General features: G+C 37.8%; 7 protein-coding genes across 7 annotated transcripts; 5 read left to right on the forward strand and 2 right to left on the reverse strand.

Annotated features, from left to right (window-relative positions):
- Window positions 1–936: 936 nt before the first annotated feature.
- L201_003113 (uncharacterized protein) lies at window positions 937–4,033 on the forward strand (the record flags this gene model as incomplete). Its single annotated transcript, XM_066218874.1, has 14 exons — window positions 937–969; window positions 1,160–1,189; window positions 1,263–1,294; window positions 1,364–1,394; window positions 1,468–1,568; window positions 1,659–1,725; window positions 1,866–1,987; window positions 2,096–2,102; window positions 2,192–2,320; window positions 2,399–2,545; window positions 2,618–2,660; window positions 2,755–2,911; window positions 3,049–3,231; window positions 3,349–4,033. The coding sequence occupies 14 exons, from the start codon at window positions 937–939 to the stop codon at window positions 4,031–4,033; spliced, it is 1,767 nt and encodes a 588-aa protein (XP_066074971.1).
- A 1,076-nt stretch (window positions 4,034–5,109) lies between these two features.
- L201_003114 (phosphopyruvate hydratase) lies at window positions 5,110–7,424 on the forward strand (the record flags this gene model as incomplete). Its single annotated transcript, XM_066218875.1, has 11 exons — window positions 5,110–5,146; window positions 5,617–5,637; window positions 5,707–5,799; window positions 5,859–6,055; window positions 6,113–6,347; window positions 6,409–6,584; window positions 6,641–6,886; window positions 6,951–6,988; window positions 7,043–7,147; window positions 7,213–7,256; window positions 7,315–7,424. 11 exons carry the CDS (start codon window positions 5,110–5,112, stop codon window positions 7,422–7,424), a joined length of 1,302 nt encoding a protein of 433 aa, XP_066074972.1.
- Window positions 7,425–7,742: 318 nt separating this feature from the next.
- Window positions 7,743–9,883, forward strand: L201_003115 (uncharacterized protein; the record flags this gene model as incomplete). The annotated part of the gene is made up of 7 exons (XM_066218876.1): window positions 7,743–7,814; window positions 7,899–7,954; window positions 8,063–8,445; window positions 8,534–8,604; window positions 8,721–8,954; window positions 9,025–9,511; window positions 9,618–9,883. 7 exons carry the CDS (start codon window positions 7,743–7,745, stop codon window positions 9,881–9,883), a joined length of 1,569 nt encoding a protein of 522 aa, XP_066074973.1.
- A 498-nt stretch (window positions 9,884–10,381) lies between these two features.
- On the forward strand, window positions 10,382–11,719 carry L201_003116 (uncharacterized protein; the record flags this gene model as incomplete). The annotated part of the gene is made up of 2 exons (XM_066218877.1): window positions 10,382–11,399; window positions 11,511–11,719. The coding sequence occupies 2 exons, from the start codon at window positions 10,382–10,384 to the stop codon at window positions 11,717–11,719; spliced, it is 1,227 nt and encodes a 408-aa protein (XP_066074974.1).
- A 568-nt stretch (window positions 11,720–12,287) lies between these two features.
- On the forward strand, window positions 12,288–17,190 carry L201_003117 (uncharacterized protein; the record flags this gene model as incomplete). The annotated part of the gene is made up of 27 exons (XM_066218878.1): window positions 12,288–13,339; window positions 13,435–13,567; window positions 13,623–13,685; window positions 13,747–13,764; window positions 13,834–13,941; window positions 14,004–14,157; window positions 14,217–14,293; window positions 14,366–14,383; window positions 14,447–14,472; window positions 14,529–14,555; window positions 14,621–14,857; window positions 14,923–14,947; window positions 15,002–15,111; window positions 15,170–15,195; window positions 15,256–15,382; window positions 15,436–15,504; window positions 15,562–15,608; window positions 15,665–15,720; window positions 15,788–15,915; window positions 15,979–16,049; window positions 16,135–16,354; window positions 16,414–16,444; window positions 16,518–16,739; window positions 16,823–16,872; window positions 16,935–16,991; window positions 17,051–17,070; window positions 17,132–17,190. 27 exons carry the CDS (start codon window positions 12,288–12,290, stop codon window positions 17,188–17,190), a joined length of 3,231 nt encoding a protein of 1,076 aa, XP_066074975.1.
- Window positions 17,191–17,328: 138 nt separating this feature from the next.
- L201_003118 (uncharacterized protein) lies at window positions 17,329–20,017 on the reverse strand (the record flags this gene model as incomplete). Its single annotated transcript, XM_066218879.1, has 4 exons — window positions 17,329–18,745; window positions 18,881–18,955; window positions 19,083–19,563; window positions 19,759–20,017. The coding sequence occupies 4 exons, from the start codon at window positions 20,015–20,017 to the stop codon at window positions 17,329–17,331; spliced, it is 2,232 nt and encodes a 743-aa protein (XP_066074976.1).
- Window positions 20,018–20,586: 569 nt separating this feature from the next.
- On the reverse strand, window positions 20,587–21,618 carry L201_003119 (uncharacterized protein; the record flags this gene model as incomplete). Its single annotated transcript, XM_066218880.1, has 4 exons — window positions 20,587–20,711; window positions 20,877–21,321; window positions 21,427–21,485; window positions 21,561–21,618. 4 exons carry the CDS (start codon window positions 21,616–21,618, stop codon window positions 20,587–20,589), a joined length of 687 nt encoding a protein of 228 aa, XP_066074977.1.
- Between the last annotated feature and the right edge of the window lie 221 nt (window positions 21,619–21,839).

The raw sequence follows: 21,839 nt of genomic DNA on the forward strand, positions 1-21,839 counted from the left end.
AGTGTGCTTTGATGAATCGTGTCTCAGTACATCGTCTAGCAGATTCACAAAATCGGTAAGGTTTAGTTGCGGCAAAGAAACGATTCGTGGTAAAATTTGACCCTGCTTCGAGCAGCAGTCAATAAGCAAAAACGTTTCCTGATCCCGAACCGCAGTCCTGCCTTGGCATGTTCTATATTTATCGCTTAGGATCATTATTTTCACTTTTAATTAACTTTGATTTTAGCGTTGTTTTGCTGTTTGCTTATCTTTCGTGTTATTATCATATCTTATGCAAACAGATTCGGGCCATGCATCAGTCTCGTTCACGAATAAAATCAACGTGATTTTCTGCGAGAACCTTATGCATATCATTATTCAACCTGCAGCTAAAATGCTCAAATCGCAATACGGCCGAAGTGATGATAACTTCAGGTAAAACTTGAATGAGATAGCGGGGCTCAACGTAAAAAATATAATGTGCGATCCCAATTTATTGATTTTATAAATCGTAAATCGCAGTTTTGATCATTACGCGTCTGCGCTTTTTGCTTTTTGTAAATTTATTCATGTCTTGGAATTTCATGTCTGTGCGGCAGTCAAATTTACGGATAACATTGTTAGATTGTTCCCCCATCTCATCATCTTTTGACTTCGACTGCATCTCAACTCATTTCAAAGGTTTTTCGAGTAATCAGAATCGTATCAAGTACCATATACCTATTAGTTGAAATCGGAACGGACGGACTTGTAATATCTAGTCTCACCTTCCTTTGTGCTAATATTAAACCCCGAAGGATCTCTACAAGGAAGTGGAAGGGAACATTCATTTTTTGTGTATATTGAAAAGAATTACCGTATTACTGGACGAACGGGTACTGGGAGATCAGAAATCAAACCCTCTTTTCGTAAATCAAGAGAAATCCGCTATAGTCAATAATATATGGTAGAAATAGGATGTCTTGTCCTTCTACCAATTCGAATATAACCGTAGGTCTTTCTCAAATTTTACATCTCATCGTTGTAAAAGAGATTGGAGCTGATAAATATCGAATATATATATCCCCATTCTACCTTATAATGCTTTTAATCATCACGTATAAACTTACTGCGATTCAATCTTATGGTATCTTTCACGACATTATGGGTAAATTCAATTGAAATTGATTGAATAATGTAGGATGCAAATGAAGATGTATTTTTCAGTCCTGTAAGCTTGATACCATATCACTAGATCCCTCTGTAGTCGATGCTGATCATATCGTTTCGCTATCTTCCTATAGGATGGTATACATTGGGATGCTCATCGTATAGGGTAAATTTTATGCTTTCAAAGAATTATACATTTTAATGAGAATATAGCTAATCGCATTTGATTTTCTAGATGGGCTGTATCAGGTGGATGTGCTGCTCTTGTAAGCTAAAATATTTGGAAATTTTTGGAACCAATGATAAACTAATAATTCACCGACCTTCTTACGCATACAGACGACTCTCATAACACTATTTAGTCTTACAATGCAAGCGATAAATTACCAACATCCACCAGCACAAAGACAAGTCATGAGAGTATTGTTAATGCCTGCTGTGTGAATTTCTCCCCTTCCCCCCTCCCCTGTGGCTGAATATGACTTCCGTATCTGTCTGATGCATTCGCTAATAATACGTGAATTGAACAGGTATTCAATCGTTTCTTTCTTTTCATATAGATATTATAGAGAATATGAATATTATATCTTAGCAGAAGTAAGTAACGTACCTTGATTCGATCATCAGCCTTGCGCTTCATACCAGATATCCCTCTTGTTGTGCTCAGAGTCATCACGTTCTGTGTTCTGCTCATTCAGATGGAGACAAAATATTGACGAATTTTCCATTCACTTCAGACAGCATACGAAGCTATAACATTATCAGCATTTTTAATGTTATTGATGGAATTAGTTTCAATGGGAACAACAGATCAACAAATTCAAACTGCTTTAGCTGAAAAAGATAAAAAGAAATTTCCGTGAGTTCTGCAATACTTGTTCCTAAAATGGAAATTCATTATACAAAGTTGTATTTGCATTTATGTATATTATATATTAAACTGACTCTCTAAATTTATTTATATTAGATTTCCTGTAAGTGTATCCATCATCAGCATCAAACAAAGTTGGCCATCAATTAAATGACTCATTCTGCTTCTGCTTGAAATATACTTTTTTTTCAGTTCAACTTTTGGAGATTCAGAGCGTCGAAACCTTATTTCTGGCATGCTTTAAGTTTTAGCGTAATGCAATATGTCATTTTAAGACCTTTAATTTCAATTATCGGTATAATATGCCTTTATTATGGAGTTGTAAGTTTCATTCTATCTTTTTATCTTACACAACTTATTGATACAGAAACGAATGCTTATATCGTACTATGATTTTAGTTATGCCCAGACGAATATTCGATTCACTATGCAGAAGTTTACCTTGATGCAGTTGATTTCGTTTCTATCTCTATAGCTTTATATGGTTTAGTAGTATTTTACGTACTATGTAAAGATGAGTTGAAAGGTCGTAAACCGCTGAATAAGGTTAGTAGATAGCCTAGCTCGAATTTACAGTTCAGCTAAATTGATTACTGATGCCAAATACGTTATTTATAGTTCTTGGCTATCAAATTGATTGTTTTCTTCACCTTTTATCAGAGTAAGTCTGTCTACCTAGCAGTTTGTCCACCAAACTGAAGTAACTCAGTAAATCATCGAAAGCTAACGACTGTATCCTTACTTGACTATTCTAGGCTTCCTCTTCTCGATCTTACAAAGTCATAATGTCATAAAAGGTACCGCACTTTGGACAGCTACAAATGTATCAGATGGATTATCAGCTTTATGTACTTGCGTAGAAATGGTTTTCTTCAGTATTTATATGGGTTGGGCATATAATTGGACTGATTAGTGAGTTTCTGAAATCTGGGAAATGTGAATCTATACAGTCATGAACGTATACCACATCATAACAGATTTTAGATGGCTTGTTCCGTAGTTACAAGGGAGAAACTTACTAATGAGTTATACTTATGATTTTCCTTTAGCACTGATCCACTCAAGAATCCACATCAAAGACATACATCATTCAAAACCTATTTACAAGCCATTTGGGATACAATCAATTTATCTGATTTCGGTTTAGAAATTTATTTGGCATGTAAATTCCTTGTTGACTATATTAGAGGTAAACCTGGTACACATTCATCTTCAACTAAATTACAGAGAACGTAAGTTATTTTTCTTCCCATACTACCGAAAAAAAGATGATTCATACATAAAGATGGCTTTTAAGTTGAAAGTTGAAAACGCGCTAATGTTTTGATGGTTTCATCATCGTTTAATAGATTTATGCCAGATACAATCCCAGGTCATGATAAATCACAAGAATTATCACAACTCAAAACTGGTTATGCAAATAACACCTCTAACATCAACAATAATGTTGCGACTCAACAGCAGCAACAGGATAATTTCACTTCACCACCACAACAAATAAGAAGACCTAGTGGTAATTTGAGTTCGACATTGAGATCAACCAATTCATATCAGAAATTGAAAGAAGGTGAAATTGTTCGACAACCTCGAACATATCCCCAACACCCTGAATATACATCGAGTTATGATTCGCCAGGTTCAGCAGTTGCTGCTGCTGACAGTCATTACCATGTTAATCAAGAGACAAATCTCCCCTCAGCTCAGCCAACAGGACCAGGGAATAATCCATATTGGCAGAGGGAGGATATTATAAGTCCACCGCAAATACAACGGGATCGCTCCACTCCTGTACAGTCACAACCACAATGGCCAGAAGCTAGACCTAATTATCACAATGGCAATAACAATTCAAGTGAAATAGGACAAACCCAATCACAGAATCAACAGGGTTGGCAACAACATGCAGAATGGCAAAGATATAGAGGCTATGGATATCAACAAGATTCCTTTGATAGAAACCATAGAATTAACGATTCAATAATAGATAATCACCAACAACAAGAAGGTATACCGGGTAATCCTAAATTGTATTAGTAAATACCGTTAAAAAGAATCTTGACGTACTGGGATACTCTGCAAGTGTTATAGAATTTATAGAGACATGATGCATTCAATAAATAGTGACAGCCCAGAACATGGGAGTAATACCACCCAGAGGGATGAGAGAAAGACCATTGGAGGGCCGCTATTCATCGGCAAAGCGTTTTTCGTCATAAAATCCCATGGTCAGATTTTCTTTGTGAGCACGGTAGTATGAACGCCTTACTAGGCGTCAAATACCCATTGACAGTATATCTTACTTACTATCATATACTGTGGCTTACAATGATATGGATCTCAAAGGGACACATTCATTACAGACCAAGGATTTCACTACTAAATCAAGTCTCAAATCTCTATCAGAAGGGAACGGAACGGTTACAGTCGAGGTTTTACTGGCTTGACAGGTACGGAATAGCCTTATATGCTCGAAACGATCAAGCTAGTTCCCATCTTTTACCCCGGAAGCATGTATATCCGTTTTGCTGGATCTTATCCCATCTTAAGTACCGTCTTTCTGCCCTTCCCCGGACTGATAACTTTATTGTTAAAGCCAAATAACACCTTGATGTCAATGTAAACAAAGGGTCTCCACAATATTTTTACCTTGTTAAATAGTCAGTACGGAGTTCCGAGGATGTTCTGAGAGCAATAACAATCGTTATAAACGAGTTTTCACTGTTTCGATGCCGGCGGTATCGTCTGGGGTCGGAAATACAATCTATATTGCCGATAAAACGGTATACTCCGCTTTGGAAACTAGGCACCTTATAATCGCTAATTTTCCAAGCCTAGTGCGCTGTTTATAAGAGTGATTTGACCACGTTTTATGTCTCGTCATATTGTTCAAGTAATAATTGATCCCTTTTTGGCGAACTAATTGATTAGTTGACTCATAACATAGATACCCTTGATTCCCCCAATTCTCTCACGTCTACACACATTCCATTCCATCCCACTTCCCACTTTCCTTCATCTTCTATTCTCAAAAATATCTCTTATCTCTCTTTCTTTTCCTTCTTCTTAGCTTCTTCAACAATTTCGAAAAAAAGATAAAGCAAAAGTAAAAAATGTCCGTTGTTACTAAACTTCACGCTAGACAAGTGAGTATACCGAATCTCATTTTCTCAAAACAGAGCTCTTATCTATCTAGTTTTTAGTTTTCAGAGTTACTAATCTAAGAACGTTTCAATAGATCTTCGACTCAAGAGATAAGTTTCCTTTTTCTTATGTTCCATCCTCCACCCCTCCTTCTTGCCTCTCACCTTGCCCTTCTTCGATACTATCTCACTTACTCTCTCCTTTACACCTGTTTCCATCATGGATCACTCCACCTTATCTTCCTTTCATTGCCCTCAACTTGGGGGACGTGGACTTTCTTCCCGCTTCAGACTCTATCCATTCCTTCACTTAAATTGAGCGACATGTACTTCCTGTCACAAGGACAAGAGCCTCGCGCTGACATTAACCTTGCGTTTCTTCTCTTGTCTTTGACCCTCTCCCTATATTACCACTTCGTCCATCATAATCCGCTCTGTAATATGGATTGACGATCATACGTAACCCAACCGTTGAAGTCGATGTCCACACTGAGAAAGGTGAGTTGATGGTAATACTCTTTGTCATTGTTTCCCTGATCTAACTAACTCGCCTTGATTACTGTATAGGTCGATTCAGAGCTCAAGTACCATCTGGTGCTTCCACCGGTGCTCACGAAGCTATCGAATTAAGAGACAAAGGATCTGACTACGTCGGTAAAGGTAAGCTGTGATCTTTCCAATGCTTTGACATTATATACTAAATTCTTGCTCTCCTTTAGGTGTTCTTAACGCTGTCAAGAACGTCAACGAAACCATTGCCCCTGCTCTTATCGATGCTAAAATCCCAGTAACCTCCCAAAAAGAAATTGATGATTTCCTCATCAAACTCGATGGTACCGAAAACAAAGGTAAACTCGGTGCTAACGCCATTCTTGGTGTTTCCATGGCTGTCTCAGAAGCTGGTGCCGCTGATCAAGTAAGTAAATAAAATATCTCCTTTCCTGAAAACCGCTAATTTGTTCTTCTGTAATAGGGTAAACCCCTCTACGCCTACCTTGCTGGTATCGCCGGTGTATCTGAACCATACGTTCTCCCAACTCCCGCTTTCAACGTTATTAACGGTGGTTCCCACGCCGGTAACGCCCTTGCCTTCCAAGAATTCATGCTTCTCCCAACCGGTGCTTCATCTTTCACTGAAGCCTTAAAGATGGGTTCAGAAACTTACCACGTTCTCAAAAAGGTTATCACCAAGAAATACGGTATTGATGGTAAGTAGAAATGTATATTCTGCGAGTTAACATTGTTAGCTAACGAATCTGATTATTATAGCTGCCAACGTTGGTGATGAAGGTGGTTTCGCTCCTAACGTATCAGGCGCTGAAGAATCTCTTGACCTCCTTACCGAAGCCATCAAACAAGCTGGTTACACCGGTAAAGTCCAAATTGGTCTTGATGTCGCTTCTTCCGAATTCTACAAAGATGGTAAATACGATCTTGACTTCAAGGTAAGTTTCCATTTTGGCTAAAATAAGGATTTATACTGACCATAGACTTTATATAGAACCCTAACTCTGACTCCTCCAAATGGCTCTCTGGTAAAGAACTCGCCGACCTTTACAACTCTTACGTCGACAAATACGACATTGTATCAATTGAAGATCCATTTGACCAAGATGACTTCGATGCCTGGACTCACTTCACCACCACCTCCAAGATTCAAATCGTTGGTGATGATTTACTCGTAACCAATCCTAAGAGAATCAAGACCGCTATTGAAAAGAAAGCTTGTAACGCTCTTTTACTTAAGGTATGTTATATTTTCCTTTCATACAATTATATAGCCTAAAACTAAGACTCAATCATTTCGATAGATCAACCAAATCGGTACCATCTCTGAGTCCATCCAAGCGTAAGTCTGCACCGCCGCTTTGAGGAGCCAAGCTTCAGCTAACCGATGATATAGCGTACAACTTTCTCAATCTAACGGTTGGGCTGTTATGACTTCTCACCGATCTGGTGAAACCGAATCCACCTACATTGCTGATCTTGCTGTCGCTCTTAAGACTGGGTAAGCATTTGAATTGACTGATTCCACCTGATCTAGCCTAAGCTGACCTGACTTGCTATTTTCAGTGAAATCAAGACCGGTGCTCCATGTCGATCAGAACGAGTTGCCAGTAAGTAATAATCTTACCTTTTTGTCAGTATACTTGATGCTAACAAATCTACCCTTAGAATACAACCAACTTCTCAGAATCGAAGAAGAACTCGGTGACAAAGCTGTCTACGCCGGTGCTAAAGGTTTAAGTAGGGGTACCACCGCTCCAGAACTCAAAGACAACTAAGCGGACTCTACAAAAATTGTTGTAGATATTCATAGTTGTTTTTGGCAAGTTTCGTAAAAAAGAAATAAAGATGGCATGCATGCGTGCTTAGTCCATACTACTTCATTGTTGATTTCCTTGGCAATTGTTGTCCATTTATTGCATGCACAATCTGAGGAGGAACATTACTTTGTAATTTTGTTTTCCCGGGTGTTACGCGCCATCCTCCACACCGCGTCATGTTCAAGTAATTTCACCTGTTGAACATCCCGTTATTTTGGCTGCATTTTGCATTTCTTGAACATATTGCAACTTATCATAAGTAAACGCAAGATTACGATGGCATCACCTGAACAGCATAAAATAGCTATTCGTAAGCTTTCACAGTGGATAGAGAATGATAGGAGGATTGTGAGTTTAGAACACATCGAATATCCAAATTCATGAATCAAACCTAATTAATAAATCTAATATGTCATGGATCGGTTTGTATAGGTCACTTATCGAGATATAAGTAGAGAAGTAGGATGTCATGTGAATGTAGCGAAGAAGTGAGTTGATATGATGTGATGATCAGTTATTAGTGGAAATTCAAATGGCGTGAATCTGAACGATAGGTTGTGATGAGTTCTATTTTGACTTGGTATTTTTATTTATAGTTTATTATACGTTCACTATAAAGATAACGAAGAATCAGTATCACCAACATACTTACTGACAGGACCATTATTAAAAGAATCAAAAATAAATCAAACTGAATTGATCTCATTAACACAAATTCGTTCAACATCAACTCAAAAAGTCAGAATTGTAGATATGGATGAAATGTCTGAAGGTGATAGAAATTCTGAAGATGAAGATGATCATATTCAAGAAGATGATGTTGGTAATGATAAAGGTGAATTAGGAGGATTAGTTGGTAATTCTGATTTAGAATTAAATGTTAAAAAGGAAGATTTGAATGATGAGAATTCATTAATAAAGAATGATGAAAATGTACCTAGATGGGGTGTTGTTTTAGTTGGGAAAGATAATTTTGAAGGTGAGTGAATTTCTTACCTTACCTGAAATAAATTTCTTCATCTCTAACATTATTTTACATTATTTGTTGATGGGATTGTGAATTATAGAGAAGAAATTGTTATTTGAACAAGATACTTTAAATATACATATACATTCTTTAGCACCTTCACCAGTAACCGTAAGTTCCAATCAACAATGTTTTCAATGTAATTTGACTTCACTTCATAAAGTAATATTCGACAGATAGATGTAGCTATAGGAACTGACCATTCGAATTTCCATTTTATCACATAGGATCCAGCACAATATCTTATACCGAATCTTACTTTACGTCAACATGAAAAATATCATAATTCAGAAATATACGGTACGATATCAGGAGAATCATTAATAGCTAAAGCGGCTGAAAAGAAACCTATGAAAGATGGTGGAATGGATTGGAGTAGCTCAAAGAAAGTAACAGGGGGTACAAAGAAAGATGAAAATACCAAAAAGAAAGATGAACTTAAGAAGGAAGAAGTTAAGAAGGTTCGTATTTTATCTATAACTTATCCCTTTATATATAAAAGATAGCTTACAAAACCTCTTATACTTATAGGTCGATACTAAAAAGCAATCCCCTTTTACATCCACTACAACTCCTTCAGCGAAACTCGTATCTACTACTGCTACTAATATTCCATCCTCTACTACTAAAGCTGCTGCTGCTGCTTCCTCATCCTCTACACCTGTACCTGCTGCAAGTGGAAGTATATCAGGTAAAAAGAAAAGAATAATTACTTCAGATACAGAAGAAGATGAACCTGCTCCGAAAGCTTCAAGTTCTGGAAGTTCGAAAAGTAAGAAAGCTCAACCTACTTCATCAATGATTAGAGCATCAGATGATCAAAAAGCAATGGAAGCTATGATGTCAATGGATATGGATGTCGATTTATCGGATGACGATAGTAACCAAAAAGTTCAGGTTAAAGAGGAACCTTTCGATAGAGAGAAACCTACTGAAAGTAGCAATAGCACTGGCAAAACCAGAAAGACAAGAAGGGTTAAGAAAAGTAGAACTGTCGAAGATAAAAAAGGAAGAATGGGTATGTCTTATTATGCTTCTTGTTGAAATCATATAGCAGATTTCTGGGAATCCAACGCAGATCCTATAGAAACTAGTGAATGCTAACTGCACCAATTCCTCAATAGTTACAAAAGATTATTCGACAGATGAATCATATACAGCATCGGAAACCGATGAACCACCTACAAAAACGTCTAAAGCTAAACCAAAAACGATTAATCAATCGAAACCACCTATAAAAGCAAGAGATTCAACTTCGTCGATAGGTAGTAATAATGAAAGGAAAACACCAGCTAGTTCTGGCTCTCATCCTGCTCCTGTGAAAAAGGCTTCTGGTGGTAGTGCACCAAAAGGTCAAAGTACTTTGAAAGGGTTTTTCACCAAGAAATAAATGACGATTGTCATAGCACTGAGGATTTGTACCGTGGAATCTAGAGAACCTGGACTTGTATGTTAAATTATTTTAAAGCTAGCATGTCAGAACCAAGGTATGTATGTATACATGACTTATAGCCCTTAATTCTATGATCGGTTGGATCCTCAAGATGATGTGATCGTTGAAACTGATATTCAGAAAGCTGCAAAGGATGTATAGTATATCCCTTGTGTCATCATCGAGTCAGAGAAGAATATAACCTTTCAACTGGTGGACTTCAAGTGATCCTTTCTTTGACTAGCTAAAGCACAATTATCCAGATAGTATTCTACTCAACTTCATGTACGTATCACTTACTTACTTACTGTATATCAATTATTTTTTCCGTTTGCCACTTCATTCTTTATCCAACTGATCTAAAATAAAGTAAAGCATCACGTAAAATTCACAACTATCTCATTAAACCAACTACACCATCTCTTTACTATTAACAAACTTCTTCTATAATTAAAGATGAACGCTTTCCGAAATTTATTCAGTCAAGGACCTACATCAACAGCAGGATCAATACCTGGATCATTTTTTAGACCTAATACATACGACCCATCATCGATGTTTGGAAACAGTTTTAATCCATTTACCGCTTCCAATTTAAATTCTAATCCATATTCATCATTTACAAATGATGGGTTTAACGGTTTCAATGGATTAAGTGGGATAGGCGGATTTAATAATCCATCTTCATTTGGTTTTGGTGGTGGTGGAGGACCAGGAGGAGGAGGAATTTTCAATAATCCTTATTCACAATCAGCTTATTTACAATCAATGCCAAGCAATATATATTTTGGTAAAGGTCCCAATCAGATGTGGCATCCACATTCACAACATTGGCAGGGTATACCGGATTTCATAAGAGAATCGATGAATCCTACTACTACTTCTACTACTAATAATGGCACAACTACCAATAATAGTATACCCGGTATCAATGTAAATTCTGGATTTAGTACAGGCTTAGGTACTGGCTTTAATGGATTAGGAGGATCTATGTTCACTGGGAATACTACGAGTACTAATTCTGGTACTGATACAGCTGAAAGTAGAGCTCGATTTTGGACAAGTAGATTACCTGCTGATGTACCGCGATATGGTAGTACTTTGAATAATCATACAAAGATAGGTGCATTTAGTTCATATATGAGAGAATTAAAAAAGGATATTACACAATCTATTGATCAAAGTAAAAATCTATTAAACGGAAAAATCATACCAGATTTTAATAAGGTAAATACATTATTATCTAGTGGTGGTGGTAATTTAAATTGGCAACAAAGAAATCATCTATCATCTGTCAGATCAAATTTACAAGAGAAATTCAAATCTGAAAAATCAGATATTGGGATAGGAGTAAAAAGGATAAGAGAAATTGATAGTGTAATTAATCATTTCAATCAAGGTAATTGTTTATCTGTACAACAAGGTGTTGATTTTTCGAGAAAATGGGGTTCAGTCAAAGTTGAAACTAATTCAGGTGAGTCAGAAGGCCAGATCTGTTTCCGTTTGTAAACGTAGTATAGAAGAATATAGTGAAACACTGACAATCTTACTTTTTATTGTTGTTGTTTGGGGTGGGATTTGACAGGCTTAAGAGATTCAGCTTGGGATATCTATTTAACACAACAAACTGGAGAATCAAGACCTATAAATGCATTTTACAGAAAGACTCTGGCTCAAGGACAACAACAACAACCTCAACAACCTCAACAACCTCAAACTAATTCAACTTGGTCAAATTTCTTTGGTGGTAGTAGTAGACCAAGTACTCCATTTGGCTCAAGATTTAGTTTCTAGATAAAGATGAAAAAATGATCATTCACTTGAGGCTAACTGTAATACTAAGTTACCTTTTCTCTCAAATTTCCCCGTGTCTCCCTACACAACGCAACCTCTCCTCTCTCAAAGTTCCTCTTCTATACGGTATAAGCTCATGCAAATATGATCATAAAAAATGCATATAAAAGATCGACATGCATGATATCTTCTGCTAACCTACATGCTGTGCTGATCTTCGGTTTAATCGCATCGCCTTTTTAACTTTTTCGTCATCCTTCATCCTAAGCTACCATTCTACGCGTCACGTCCCAGGGTTTTCCTCCTTGTCTATGATTTATTGACTTGTTTCGGATTTATATAAGTTATCGTTGTCTTCTTGCTATCTCATGTTTGCACCGACCTCCAACCTGTTTCATTGCGCATACCACTCTTTCAGCTTTGTCATTCACTTCATTCACTTCTTGGTGAAATCTCAGATCTGCCAAGCGAGCTTATACCTTACATACTATACCTGACGTACTTCACCTCCAAAAGCTACAATCCCGACTCTAGCAGATCTGTACCTATACAGTATACATCTTACAAGATGAATCCGGGCGATATATATGGAGGTGGCCAGCATCAGACTGGATACACTTCTCCTACAGGTCCAGGTCAACCATTTCCATCATACCCTCCAGGTCAACAACAACAACAACAACAGCAGCAACATACTGGACCATACGGTAATCAAACTTCTCATCATTACCCATCTGATCCTATTCCACAGCATCAACAGCAACACCAGAATTATTCACCAATGACTAATCCATATGATACTCCACCCCCACTCAACCAATCTCATTCTTCACCTCAGCCATATCACACTCAACCTCCTCAAGGATACGGAGATCCCTTTAATCCTCAAACAACAAATCAAGGAGGATGGGCAGAACCACAAGGAAACAGACATTATCAATCACAACCTCTTTCACCACCTTCACACCAACAATCATTACCCCCTGGTGCTTTAGGTAATTCTGGACCAAGATATTCTTTACCACAACAGCAAAATACCTACGGATCTTCAACACCCGTACCTATGAGTCCACCTAGAACTAGATTTGATTCTAATCCATCATTTAATCCCAATCAATCGCAATCAGCATATGGAATATCCGATAACAGATTAGCATCACCACCACCATTATTACCACATCACTCGTCATCTAGTTCAATTGGTGGTGGATTAGGTCATAGACCTTCATACCCACTAAATAACTATGGAAGTAACAACTATTTATCGGCTGGAGGTAACAATAATAATCAAGACGATGATATAAATGATTCTGCACCTTTATTAGCAAACGCACAATCTGATCCAAGACTCGGTATACCACAATCACATTCATCAATGTCAATGGGTGGACACGGAGGATATCAGTTATCTGATAATGGTCCATTATCTCAACATAATACAGGTACAGGTGATGTAGGCTTAGGACAAGGTCAAGATAGATGGAATGTCGATTTAGAACAACAACGTAATGGTTATTCAATTCCACCAAATAATAACGACGAAGATGATGAAGTAAGAGTACATTACGGTGCTTTACCTACTAGAGTAGTCAGAAGGAATAGAACTCAAAAGAAAGTTGCGTGAGTACAGTTATCGTTCTTCATTCCCTTCACCAGCACTCAAAGATTTATCATCTACAAAAGGAGTATGACTAACTTGATCACTTATGTTTTAGATTGTTCCGAGGTCATTTAGTACTGGATGTACAAGTTCCTTCGATGTTACTCGATCAATGTCCAATAAAAGATACTCAAGAAGTGAAAGTGATGAGATACACAGCTGTAACCGATGATCCTGATGAGTTTGTTGTGAGTTGCACGTCACATTTCAGACAGGACTTTTGCTGAAATTTGTTTTACTCAGAGCAAAAATTATAGTCTTCGTCAGAAATTATATGATCCACCTAGACATACTGAGCTGTTCATTGTAGGTTCAGGTGCCTCCGACAAATTGATTTTAAGCTGATTATAACCATTTTGCTGCACAGGTAATTACCATGTACAACGTATGTCCCCTTAACAGCTTCCCCTTTGACACCATATGCAGAGAACACTTACCATTTTCGGCTATATAGGAAGACGACGTACTTTTCTGCAGAACCATGCGAGGTGTAATGCAGAATATAGCACATTTATGTACAAGAACAAAGAGTAAAACTTGGGGCGAGGAAGGATGGAAGAAGGTACGCTCTCAACTTCACAAATAAGTCAGATTAGGAAATCAACTGATATTCTTGAAAAACAGGTTGTAGTATGTGTTGTCAGTGATGGTCGATTGAAGATCAATCCTCGTACTAGATCTGTATTAGCCGCTCTAGGTGTATATCAAGATGGTGTAGGAAAGAACATGGTTAATGGTAAAGAAGTAAAAGCACATTTATATGAGTATACCACTCAGTGTAAGCTTATCTCCTGCTCTCATACTGGAGATCGCGATGAGGACTGACAAACGAGGTAGTGTCCATCACCTCAAACGGTAAAATAGGCCCTTCTGGCGGTAAATCCGTGCCGATACAAATGTTGTTCTGTTTAAAAGTAAGTTGGGCGTGATCCGCATCTAGTGATCAGGACTCAGCTAATTGCATTATGCACATTTGGGTTATTTAGGAGAAGAATCAGAAAAAGGTAAGTCCACAAAACCGATAAATCTGGAGCGCAAGAATTTAGCTGAACTATATTCCAATTCAGATCAACAGTCACCGTTGGTTCTTCAAGTGAGTCGCGATACGTCGAAGTGTGAATATTTGCAGAGATTAACGTTGTCATATAGCGCTTTTGGCAAAAATTTGAACCCAAAGTAGGCTTGATTACCTTCTCTTCCTCTACTGTAATCACACGAAGCTAATACAGTTGATACCAAAGCGTATGTGTATTACTAGATGTCGGTACTCAGCCAGGCCCAGACTCGATTTATCACCTTTGGAAAGCATTTGATATCAACTCTTCAGTAGGAGGAGCTTGTGGAGAGATCGTGGCATTGAAAGGAAAAGTATGGAGAAATTTATTGAATCCACTGGTTGCTGCTCAGAATTTCGAGTACAAGATGTCAAATATTCTGGACAAGCCCTTAGAAAGTATTTTCGGTTATATCACTGTGTTGTAAGCTCATTAACGCTGTTGTCTCATTTCGGATTGTAACGTACTAATGATAAAACAACACGCAGACCAGGTGCTTTCTCCGCGTATAGAGTGAGTCGCGTTGCCCTTAGTGTTTCAGCTATAAGCTAACTTTCGCTCTTTTAGTACATCGCTATTCAGAACGATGACGATGGAAAGGGTGACGGGAAGGGTCCAGGACCGTTGAAGCAGTATTTCCTTGGTGAAACAATGCATGGTGCAGGCGCAGGTATATTGTGAGTTATTCTGAGATTCCCTCCCAAGCATTGGCTCACAACTAAATTTATTGTCTAGTGATGCGAATATGTATCTAGCAGAAGGTCAGTGGTACATATCAGTCATCAGATATTATTCAACGCTAACAAATCGGGCTATTGTAGATCGTATTTTGTGTTGGGAATTGGTCAGTAAAAGGAATTGCCAGTGGACATTGCACTACGTCAAATCTGCTCGTGCAGTCACAGATGTTCCCGATACGGTACCGGAATTAGTATCGCAACGGCGAAGGTATGTTAGCTGGCGGCCATACAATGGTCGTGAAAAGCTTACCTCGTTCCCAGATGGCTTAATGGTTCCTTCTTCGCTGCGATCCACTCTATCGTTCACTTCGGCTACCTATATCGATCATCGTAGGTGAAATTGGCCTCATAAATCCGGAATACAAGCTGACGAGGTTATTATATTAGACACACTTTCACGCGTAAATTCTTCCTTCATATTGAGTTGATTTATCGTGAGTCTTTCAGTCTTTCTTCCATTTTGAGCTTCGGCTGATTGTTGCCAATATAGAAACCTTGAGTATGATATTTGCTTGGTTCGCTCTTGGAAACTTTTATATTGCCTTTGTGAGTCCACATTTTCTAAAACTCTTCATCTGCGCATGTCCCGAAAGCTGATTCGGTGAAATGATAGTTCGTCTTAACAAGTTCTTTGAATGATCTGGGAAAGGCTTGGAAATATGTCAACACACCTCTCCATTATTTGTATATCGCTTTATTGCTTTGGTGTTTCCTCTTGGCTCTGGGTAATAGACCTGCAGGGTAAGTGGTCTACTCTAACTCCGCATCAACTCAGTAGGACTTGCTAGCTAACATCATCAATAGGTCAAAAATCGGTTATACAAGTAGTATGGTTGGGTTTGCGTTGATTACTGTTTACATGCTGTTTGCTGCTAGTGAGCACTCTAATTCCTTGATCCTGCTCGCACCTGCACATGATCAATCAAAATCCGGAACTGATTGACTATTTCTCTTTTCCAGTATACCTCGCTGTTAGAGGCATAGAAGATATCACAGCGGACGGATCTGTCAGCAAAGAAGATATCTTTGGAAATAAGATATTCAGAAATATTGTTGTCTCCTTGGTCGCAACATACGGTTTATACATCATCACATCGTTATTGGCGTTAGATCCTTGGCATATGATTACTTCATTCTTGCAATACTTGCTACTAGCACCTAGTTACATCAACGTCTTAAAGTAAGTTCGGATTTACAACAGTTTACCAAGATCCGCAACTGACAAATGTGTTAAAATAGCGTTTACGCCTTCTGTAACGTACATGATGTTGTGAGTTCCGATGTCCACCTTTTTCTGTCAATACAAAATTATAACTTTAACTAATATTCACGTATTCCCATAGTCATGGGGTACAAAAGGATCAGATAAAGTGAACGAGGATTTGGGTGTAGTGAAGTCAAATGCAAAGGACGAGGTTGTAGTCGAGGTGGATGCTCCACAACAAGATCTAAACGCTGTTTATTCGAACGAACTTAGGATCTTAATGACCAAACCTCCTAAAGAGGTCAAGACTGTATCTCCTGATCAAGTACAAGAAGATTATTACAAGAACTTCAGAACTAATGTGAGTAGCATTGTTTTTCGGGGCGGAATGCAAATCATACTATCATGCGGATAAAAGGACTAAATATCTGATGTAAATGATAGGTGCTGCTCGCTTGGACCATGTCAAATGGTGCTCTGGCTGCTGTGATCTTGTAAGTTGCCAGCCTCAATGATAGGCAAACACGTTTTCGCTGACAATAATTACACACAATAGACAAACAAGTGGTGGAAACAGTTCATTGGCAACAACATATATGGGTATTTTACTTTAGTAAGCCATTTTGATCTTTCTTGTTGGTGATGCCCTACTAACATGTACACTCTTTATAGTACGGTCGCTGGTCTTGCTTGTGAGTATATCAAAATGCTTCGTTCATAGAACGACTTCAGCTGACATGTGATTTTTTGTAGTCTTCCGATTTTTGGGATCTACAGCATACCTCATCGTGAGATTATTCGCAGGTGAATAAGTGAAATCTTTTGATGGACAACAAGTATAGAATAATGAAAGAAATGATATAATGTATCGATGACTGTAGATTTAAAGGATGAAAGCATGAATCACATATTAACGAACTACAATTCCAAAAGACTACAAATATCGATTATCAGACTAACGTTACCTGGTCAGCCATATCATTTTCCCTAAAGGTATATCGAGTATCGTGTGAATCGTCCCCATCTTCTTCCGGTAATTTCTGCTCTTCCAAGTGAGACTGAGAACGGTAACCATGAACCAGGTGATCATCAGAACTATCAGACTTAGATCCGGTAGAATAACTCCGTGAACTTTTTCCTCGCCTTGAAAAAGCTGAAGAAGGCAAATCGGTATTTGATGTAAAGTAGTATTGTTGTATATCAGCTAAAGAGGTCGATCGTGAACAGGGTAACATTGTATCATCATCCAGATTCAGAGAACCAAATCTTGCTATGTGTGACTCTATGTTTGAATCGATGTCAGTCTCGCCAAGATCAGAATGGACCATCTTGGCTGGTAATCGTGATTCCACGTCTGCTGAATATCCAGGAAATGAGGTACCTTCAGTTCTATATGAAGAAGCTGAAGTGTTCGATTCGAGTGATGGTAATTGATGTTCAAGAAGCTGATCTTGACTCATATCCCATCGTACTTGACCTGGCGTAATGATTTTCCCTTCACCATCAATTGGATTGTTCAAATACCTATCTGTCTCACTTTGTTGTTCTGCTTGTTGTTGTTGTTGATGAGATTGCTCTTTCTCATCGTTGTCATCTTCCGGTAATTTAGATCCAGTTCCCGCTCGATTGTGTTGTTGATCTTGTTCAAGGGAAATGATCATTTGGGAAATCAGGTCAAATATGTTTGTTCTATTTGTATATTCCCATGGATTGATCTTGTAAGTTATTTCTGGTGTAGCTGTAGGCTCGATAGTCAGAGGAAGGGGAGTTTGACTTTCAGTAGAAAGCTGAGTAGGCAATCTGAGATAAGTATGGTATCGTTTCATCGATTTGGATTTATTGTCAGGTGACTGAGGTTTATTTAATGATAGATCATCGTCAGGCGGATCTGCCTTCTTGCTTTTACTCGATCTTGAGCTGGATTTCGATTTGTGATTTCTAGGAGGAGAAGAATTGGTTGACGACGGTGATTCCTTATGAACATTGATAAAATCAGGTTGATCCATCTTTACAGAATTTGAGTACTCATTGCGTTTCGATTTCACTCTTTCAGTAGCTTGCTCAATACTGATTACCTTACCCTTGTTATCTCTACCTTCATCTTCAATATCAAGTTCAACTTGATTCTCAAGTTTACCATCATCATCCTCCTTACTCGTAGCCTTATCAATGTCATTCCTCTTCTTCTTCTTAGCTTCTTTACGTTGTTTTTTGATCTTCTTACGTTCATCTTCAATTTTGATCAATTCATTTACTCTATCTCGGAAAGGTACTATACCAAAAACATCAACATTATCATGAGTGAGATTATCAGTATATTTCAATATATTGGTTGATTTTTTACGTATTGATTTGAAGAATTCAGTACTATAAGTAATTTGGGAAAAAGAAATTTGAACATAAATCAACCCCAAATCAATAAAAGCTGTAAACATTTATTTTAAATGCGATATACTGTAATTATGTACCGTTCGTTTCACAGGGTATTCTGTCAATACTTACCGATCTTTGATTTCCTGTATATTGACATTTGATTTCCATCTATTCTTACCTTTTTCACATTGTTTAGTGGGTATTCTATCATCATGTCGATTTATTGATCAAATCAGCATATCATACAGTAATGATATTTTCCAGTATCATAGTAACTATAATCCATTAATTTGGGAAACAGAAAAAATAAATAAATCAAAAAACGACTTACGTATTTTCCCTTTGCCATCTCATAATTTCTTCCATCTTGATACCCATTGCTATCCTAAATCTTTTTTCAGTCTCTTGATCTAATATCCATTTATTTTCTAATAAATATTGATAATTCAACTTCCTCTGTTTTTTGGAAATCGATTTATCTGTCCATGGTAATTTATCTAAAGGTGGGAGGGGTGGTAACCAGTATATCTCACTATTAGGAAGTTTACGGAGTGGGGAATGATGAGAAGTATGTTGTGTAGAACCATTTCTGTGGTAGTTGCTTTTAGATGCATCATCATCTAAAGACCCTTGGGAATTTGGATACAAGGCAGGACCAGTATCATTATCATCGTCATTAACCACTTCTGGAGGTTTCCTCACGGGAGTACACCAAGACCACTCTTCGTTCTTTGATAGAGGTATAGATAGTTTTCTTACTTGTGGCGAAGGTTCACTTAGGACAACGTAAGATTGGTATCTTCGTAAATGGACTAGACAGGTGTTAACGTATCAATAGGTTAATGGTTGGTCAGAATAGCAACATTGTTCTCGTTAAACGTCATCCCTCCTGCTTCATCCACAAAACGAAATGATGATCCCAAATACCTGAAATCTCTTCACCGATGTCAAATCCAACCAAGTGGGACTATACAATATATAGGGAAAATCGTCTAGGTGAAACTCACATCTCTTCCTTGGATCCAAAACCACTTTCCTCAATTCCGGTGTAACAGCTTTCCATAATTTAAATCTTCTTATACGATAATTTGGTCTTTCATCAATTTCAGCTGCCGGAGGAGGTAATTTTGACCATGATAAACTGGGTGGACAGGGTTGTTTCACGATTCGAGGGTTTTTGAACTTTGGATTGAATAGTTTTTGCGATAGTTTCGTGTATTCTTCTGATGTTGTCGGTGATTGGGAGATTGTGGCTAAAGGTGACATGATGTATTGTTATGTGTTGTTGTGTTAGGATGATGTTGTGAATATTTCATTCGACGTTGTGTGCAGTGTTGGTCCTGTAAGTGAATTGAGAATCGCCACTGAGTAATGTGGGAAATATTGTTGTTTGAGCTGAAGTAGCTTTGGGAGTATGCTATATGAACATGGGGAAGGAGGAATACAATTGATCAGTGGGAAAGAGGTAGATTAGATTTACGTCGAATGCTTTAAGACAGATACAGTACTATCTTGAATTAGTATTGCAAGAGTCCGCATACATCACACTTTTTACTGGTTCGCGACAAGGAGCTTCAAGCAGTTGCATGGGTATCAAAGGATGTTAGACATAGGAAAAACAGGATACTCCTGCTCGTCATTGATGTAAGCTTTGTGCGAAATCCTTTGAGGTATGATTGGTGCGCAAGAGGTGACCAACTTCATCTGCATAAGTCATTCTCAGCAACTCTCATTAGTATACTCACGAAAGATGAATTGCGATTGTTATTCATTCTTCTCGGATTTACATACTTCTGAATATCTTACATGTGTTATTTACTTATAGTCGAGGTTGTTTATGCTTTAGCCTTCTTGGTCTTCTTGGCATCGTCCTGAGCACCAACATCAGATTTTCTCTTAGAAGCTCTTGATGAAGTAGATCTTGCGGCAGGAGCGGATTTACCTTTTGAAGTGGGCTTGGCTTTAGATTTAGGTTTCTCCTCTTCCTCTTCTTCTTCGTCATCTTCAGCTATATCCTCATCATCTTGGTAATCTGCATTATCATCTTCTTCAAGTTCTTCTTCTTCATCGTCTTCAACTTCCTCATCTCCAGATACAGGTTCGGCTTTTTTAGTTGTTGATTTACCTTTAGATTTAGGTTTTTCAGCTGGTTTAGCTTTCGAAGTAGGCTTTTCAGCAGATTTGGCTTTAGATGCAGGTTTCTCTGATCCTGCTGGTTTAGCTTTTGAAGCTGGTTTTTCTGAAGTCTTAGCTTTAGAAGGTGGTTTCTCTGAAGCAGATGTCTTTTTTGATGTCGACTTTGGTTTCTCGTTATCTTCTTTCTTTTCAGCGGCAGCTCCTTTAGTCTTTGGTTTTTCTACTACTTTTTTATCATCTTCTTTAGAGGCTGTTTTACCTTTAGATTTTGGTTTTTCATTTTGTGTATTTTCTTCTTCTTCTTTAGCTTCTTCAGCTTGTTTTTTACCTTTTGATTTTGGTTTAGGTGCACCTTTTTCAGGTTCATTTTTTGATCCAGCTTCATTTTCATATGATCCTCCTTCAGCTTCATATTCTTTTGATAATTTTGCAGCCTAAGTAAGAAAAAAATATAACGGAGGTCAGTTTTGAAATTTTTATAAATCGTATACGAGTTTTTAGTATGATATATGTAATGTGAGTGAAATCTTACAACTCACCTTCCAAGCTGACCATTGTCCTTTACCGGAACCGTCTTTATTGGTCTCTTGTTGAACCTCTAATGACAGGATAACAACGCTGTCAGTGATCAGTCGTCTGCAGTAGATCAGATAAAAAGGGAATTTCTACTCACTTTCTTTAACTTCCTCTCGAAGTTTAGGATCAGTTGGCTTTCCTTTAGATGATGGCATGTTGTGTGTATATGATTGTTTGTTTGTAAGAAATGAATTAATAGGTCAAATGTGGAGTTGGTATTGGATATCGAACAATGAAAGTAGAAAAGGCAAATCTCATATATATATATATATATATAGGTAGAAAGATAGTACAATCCATTCTCTACATTCACTGTATGGTATGTATATGATATCGATCGGACTGAACTGAATGTGTAAACAAACGGTGATGTACG

The sequence above is a fragment of the Kwoniella dendrophila genome, chromosome 3, assembly GCF_036810415.1.
Source record: "Kwoniella dendrophila CBS 6074 chromosome 3, complete sequence".
Classification (NCBI taxonomy): domain Eukaryota; kingdom Fungi; phylum Basidiomycota; class Tremellomycetes; order Tremellales; family Cryptococcaceae; genus Kwoniella; species Kwoniella dendrophila.